Below are 6,001 nucleotides of genomic sequence, written 5' to 3' on the forward strand. Positions count from 1 at the left end.
ATATTAATAAAAACTGACTTTATAATAAAGTGTGTATACATTTTGGGGGGACACTGTGCTATATTATGTCCACTTATATTGCAATTATCTTTTCCCATTTAATATTATTATCAACACATTTTTATGCTCACAATAAGGTATCTATGCTATGACCTAATGTTACTAATGTGATGTTGTATAGATTGCTATAATTTATTTAGTCAACACTTAATTATTAGATATTCAAATTATTTCCAAGTTTACACTATTATAAAAAGTTTTCCATACATAAAGACACTTTGTTTTTTTTAGGATGAATTTCTAGAAGCATAATTCTTAAGTGAAATAGTAAGCACACAGTAAAGCTTGTGAATCTGTTGCCAAATTGTTCCCTAGAAATAATGTATCAATGAATAGTCCCTTCTAGGGAATGAGTGATTTTTTTTATCCTATACTATCCTTTTATTTTTATCTTTGACAGTCTCACAGTTGAAAATGCCATTACATGGTTCCTTTAATTTCTATTTCATTAATCAGTAGTAATGTTTAATGCCTTTTTATGTATTTACTTGCACATTTATAATTTTTAAAATAGATTGTCTGTTTTAGTGTTTAGCTTATCTTTGATTAAATGTTTATAGGATTTTAAAAAATGTAATAACTCTGTCTCTTAGATTTGATAAAATATTTTTTACTTTGTCCCTTGTCTTTTAATGCTTTGATATTTTTGATATACAGTTTACACCTTTAGTTTTTATTTTAAAAATTAAATATATCATTTGTACAAATGAACATGTAAATTCCATATATATACCCTTTGAATAATAATAATCATTAAGCAAATAATTCTGTATTCACATCCCAGTTGAAGAATAGTACATTTCCCAAACTTTTGAAGCTTGAATGAGCTCCTATCATATCGCATTTTCTCCAGAAGTAACCGATTTCATTAAGTTATTACATATGTGTCCTTATTCCCCCATTACTCACAGTTCCTTTCAAGGTGCAGGAATTGTCGTACTGGGCCCCTAGTATTGGATAAGAAAAGATTACATGGGGAGGTAGGAATTACAGGTATGGGAAAGTAGGGATTACAGGCATGTAGGAGGCTGGGGTGGGACTCCATTGTTTGGGCAACAAGGTTGTTAATCTTTCCATGATAATAGGCCGTTCTTGAATGAGAATGGGCCACATTCCAAGGTTGACTCCCTGGTCCAATATAGACTCCCAATCTTGGGGGCATACAACTCCCAGCCAGGTCAGAATGTCCTTTCTTTAGCCAACACAAGGCAATCATGGCTAACAGAGCACTATTAATATTTCCCATAACCACAGCTTGTTCCCAATATTCTTTTTTTTTTTTTTTTTGCCTCTAACAATAGCAGCAGGCCTCTATCTCTCCTTTGATCTATTGACTTACCTTTAATCTTCCTTCACAGATTTCTTCCTAGGGTGGTGGTGTCTCTGGCTCTCTCAATCCTGGGAGAGAAAAGATTATTGAACCCCTTCAATAGCCGATCAAGCCCTCCTAGCTACATACACCAGCTGCACTCACATTCCTAGGTTCTCCTAGACCAGTGGTCGGCAAACTCATTAGTCAACAGAGCCAAATATCAACAGTACAATGATTGAAATTTCTTTTGAGAGCCAAATTTTTTAAACTTAAACTTCTTCTGACTCCACTTCTTCAAAATAAACTCGCTCAGGCCGTGGTGTTTTGTGGAAGAGCCACACTCAAGGGGCCAAAGAGCCGCATGTGGCTCGCGAGCCGCAGTTTGCCGACCACTGTCCTAGACCCACCAAACACACATGTACCTTTGAAGACCACCCCTCAAAATCCCATCAATACAGGCTCCTAAAAGAAGAGTCTTTACACCATTACCACGTTACATACCAATAATAATATAGGGCTATTCTTCAGAGGAGTGGCTGAGAATATTTTAGTGTTTAAATGATCGAAGTCAGTGTCTATGGCAGGTGGAATTTACACCCCTCTATAAAATAAACCACCCTAAATGCCTGTTCCTGACAAAAGCAAGTCAAGTTCCTCCCAGGGCACTAAGAGAACCCTCCAAAGGTGAGAGTGTTTCTCTGGTAGGAATCCAGAAAAGTGGAGAGAAGGAATCTAGCTGCTCTCAACATGAGAATGGAAGCCTGTCTGAATGGGCAGGGCCAGGCTCAGTACATGGGAAAAGTAACCATGTTCATAGTGGGCACATTTTTTTTTTTTTTTTTGAGGACATCCATTCACCCAAGGAACTAGCAAGATTAGTCACTTGAAAGTGAAGAACTGAGGTCAACTGAAAGTGAAGAACTCAAGTCCATCTTTGCTCACAACTCGGGAGCCCATTCCTACCAGGGGCCTGAGAGATTTGGCTGAGGTTGGGTGAAGACCAAGGATAGAAGAGATTTCCCATATGGAGTTCAAGGTCAAGTCAACCTACAGTCAAGAACTCTGCTCTAAACTATAATAAAATACCGCTCAACACTCACTAGGATGGCTATAATATGAAAAAAAAAAAAGTATTAATGAAGATGTAGAGAAATTGGATTCCTCATACATTGCTGGTGGAAATGTAAAATAGTAGGGCCATGTTGGAAAACATTTTAGGCAGTTTCTCAACATGTTAAGCATAGAGTTACCATACAACCCAGAAGTTCCACTTCTGGCTACATACCCAAGAGAAATGGAAACGTGTTCACACAAAAACTGGTACACAATGTTCATAGCAGCGTTATTCATAAGAGCCCCAAACTGGAAACAACCCAAATATTCATCAACCGATGAATGGGTAAACAAAATGTGGTATACCCATACACTAGAATATTATTCGCCAATATGAAAAACAAAGTACCAGGACATGATATGACATACATAAAACTTTAAAATGTTATGCTAAGTGAAAGAAGCCAGTCACAAAAGACCAGGTATTATAACTGCATTTATGTAAAATGTCCCCGATAGGCATACCCCTGGAGGCATATCCAAACAGAACCAGATTAGTGACTGCCTGGGGCTAGGGGTAGGGTGGGATAGGGAGGTGACTGTAAATGGGTTTGGGTTTTGAGAGTGTTACTAAAGTCCTACAATTGGCTCCTCTCTGAGTGGGCGTGGCTGGGCGGGACGGTGCCAGCTTAAAGCCGGGCTGTGGAGGCCCCTGCTGTCTATGTTGGCTGTTACTCGGACAGACATGGAGAAGGAGTGCGCTTGCCTTTGCGGCGTGGGCCTTTCTCGGGGATGCCGGTGTCGCCAGCAGGGCCGGGGCCCAGCTGAGACTGCGGCAGCCGACAGCAAGCCAGCCCCGGCCCTGGCCCCAGAAGAGGAGCACCTCGAGGCGGACGCTGCAGCGTGGCACTGTGCGGGGAAAGGAGGGGTCGCGAGCCCCATGTCGCCCCCGCCACCCCCACGCTGCTCGCTGCAGGACCTGCCTTCCGAGCTACTGATGGAGATCTTTGCCTCGCTCCCCGGCACCGACCTGCCCAGCCTGGCCGGGGCCTGCACCAGATTCCACCATATCCTGCACACCGACAGCATCTGGAGACGGCGCTGCCGGGAGGAGTATGGCGTTTGTGAAAACTTGCAGAGCCTGGAGATGATGGGTATGTCTTGTCGGGAAGTCTATGCGAAACTGCTCCACCCAAACAGACACGTTTTGGGATTGTGGCAGCCAGATAATGGGCCCTATGGAGGACTGCTGAATGTAGTGGTGAACGGCTTACACATTATTGGTTGGATGTACCTGCCTCCCCATAACCCACGTATGGATGACCCAATGCAGTTCAGGCCCGTGTTTAGAATTCGCCTGACACAGAGGAAATCGATCAAGGTGGAGTGCATGTACGGCCACAGAGGACCCCACAGATGCCACATGCAGATTCAGAAGGACAGGTTCTCCACCAAGTGCAACCACATGGACTCCCACGGGATATCTAGTTGGAACCGAGAGGATTTAGGAAGGTGGCTGAGGGAAGAATGGGAGCAGACGCTGGAGGACATATTCCAGGAGGACAGGCTGCAGTTCTTCCTGATGAAGTTCATCTACCAACAGTATGACAACTGCCTGACCTACCGCCGCATGTACCTCCCGCCGAGCCACCCGGGCGACCTCATCCGGCCAGGCCTCTTCAAAGGCACCCACGATATCCACGGCCTAGAGATTGTCATGCTCAGCTTCCATGGGAAGCAGGCCAGGGTCACGAAGATCACCGGTGACCTCAAGGTCCCTGCCGGGCAGCAGCTGATAGAGATCCACCTCATGCACCGCATCCAGCTGCTCAATGTTGAGATCTTCCGCGACTTCAACAAGCTCTCTTGCATCGTCCAGGAGGTTCACGAGCAGGTTATTCAGGAGCAGCAGCAGCAGCAAGGAGACAGGACTGAGGACGGCGAGAGCCTTGGCTGGCAGAGCCCCGTCCAGCCCAGTGTCGGGGAGTCCGGGACTGCAGCTTTGGAGGAGCAGCCTGTCCAGTTTGTTCTGCCTGTGGGCGTGAGATCAAGTAACCGGAACTACCCCCGAACCTGCAGGATGTGTTTCTATGGCGTGGGCACTGTTGCCATCTATGGCTTTGCCAACTACCGGCGCATCCCTGGAGTCTTCATCCTGTTCGATGAGGACCACTTCGGGTTCATCTGGCTGGAGCTGAAATGCTTCAGCCTGTACAGCAGAGCCCAGGTCAACTTCCAGAATGCCGAGGCTCCATCCCCACAGGCCTTCCAGGAGATGCTCAAGAACATTCAGTAATGATCCCCGGACGGCCCCTCCCTTGCCCCAGGGGCAAACAGCAGGGGGAAGCCGATTCAGAAGAGCAGCTTGCATGAATTTTGGAGATTTGACCTTCTGACCAGATTACCCACTTTCTTGTTTGTTTGTTGTTTTTTTTTTAATCCTCATCCGAGGATATTTTTCCATTGATTTTTAGAGAGAGTGGAAGAGCCGAAACCGGTTTGGCTCAGTGGAGAGAGCGTCAGCCTGCGGACTGAAGGGTCCCGGGTTCGATTCCGGTCAAGGGCATGTACATTGGTTGTGGGCACATCCCTGGTAGGGGGTGTGCAAGAGGCAGCTCTTCGATGTTTCTCTCTCATCGATGTTTCTAGCTCTCTGTCCCTGTCCTTTCCTCTCTGTGAAAAGTCAATGAAATATATAGAGAGAGTGGAAGAGAGAAGGCAAGACAGAGAGAAACACATTGATTGGTTGCCGTCCTGACCAGGGCCTGGGCTGGGTCGGAACCTGCAACTGAGGTAGAATCTAACCCTAGACCTTTCAGTCTCTGAGCCCAAGCTCTATCCGCTGAGCAAAACCAGCTAGGGCTGAGCATGTCTGTTTAAAGAGAAAGAAAGAAAAAGAAAAGATCCTAAAATTAGATAGTGGTAATTGTTAGATTGTACAACTCTACATGTAATAAAAACCACTGAATTGTACATTTTAAAGGGTGGAGTTTATAGTATGTGAATTATATCTCAATAAAGCTGTTATTAAATAAATAAATAAATAAAGTGCTTGTACTGTCCTAGCCCTTTGCACTCACTTGCTTTTTTCTCGATTCCTTTATTCTACTTGGGATTTAATTTTTCAAATACCCAGATTTTACAAAGCGCGGCAGTAGAATAAAAAACTGGAGTTTCTTTTCATACAAACTTATTTATTTAATGTAAGAAAAGCCCAAATAAAGGAGGAGGGATGGAGGGAGGGAAGGGATGGGCTACCGATGCTAACCGTGTCGAGTCACACTCGACATCCGAGTGCAAAAGGTTAATCCATTTGGCTCAGTGGATAGAGCGTTGGCCTGTGAAATGAAGCGTCCAGGGTTGTATTCTGGTCAAGGGCACGTACTGAGGTTGCAGGCTCAATTCCTGGCCCTGTTTGGGGTGGGTGTGGTTGGCAACCAATCACTCGATGTGTCTCTCTCACATTGATGTTTCTCTTTATTTCCCTCCCTTCCACTCTGAAAATCAATTTAAAAAATGTCCTCGGGTGAGGATTAACAACAAAAAATAAAGGTGCTTATACCATTTTATACTCCC

The 6,001-nt window shown here is 44.7% G+C and overlaps 1 protein-coding gene across 1 annotated transcript; it reads left to right on the forward strand.

Moving 5' to 3' along the window:
* Positions 1-3,502: 3,502 nt before the first annotated feature.
* Positions 3,503-4,721, forward strand: LOC307111920 (F-box only protein 31-like; the record flags this gene model as incomplete). The annotated part of the gene is made up of 1 exon (XM_079792158.1): positions 3,503-4,721. The coding sequence occupies exon 1, from the start codon at positions 3,573-3,575 to the stop codon at positions 4,719-4,721; it is 1,149 nt and encodes a 382-aa protein (XP_079648284.1). The 5' UTR covers positions 3,503-3,572.
* Between the last annotated feature and the right edge of the window lie 1,280 nt (positions 4,722-6,001).

This window comes from Cnephaeus nilssonii (genome assembly GCF_951640355.1).
Source record: "Cnephaeus nilssonii genome assembly, chromosome: 15".
Lineage (NCBI taxonomy): Eukaryota > Metazoa > Chordata > Mammalia > Chiroptera > Vespertilionidae > Cnephaeus > Cnephaeus nilssonii.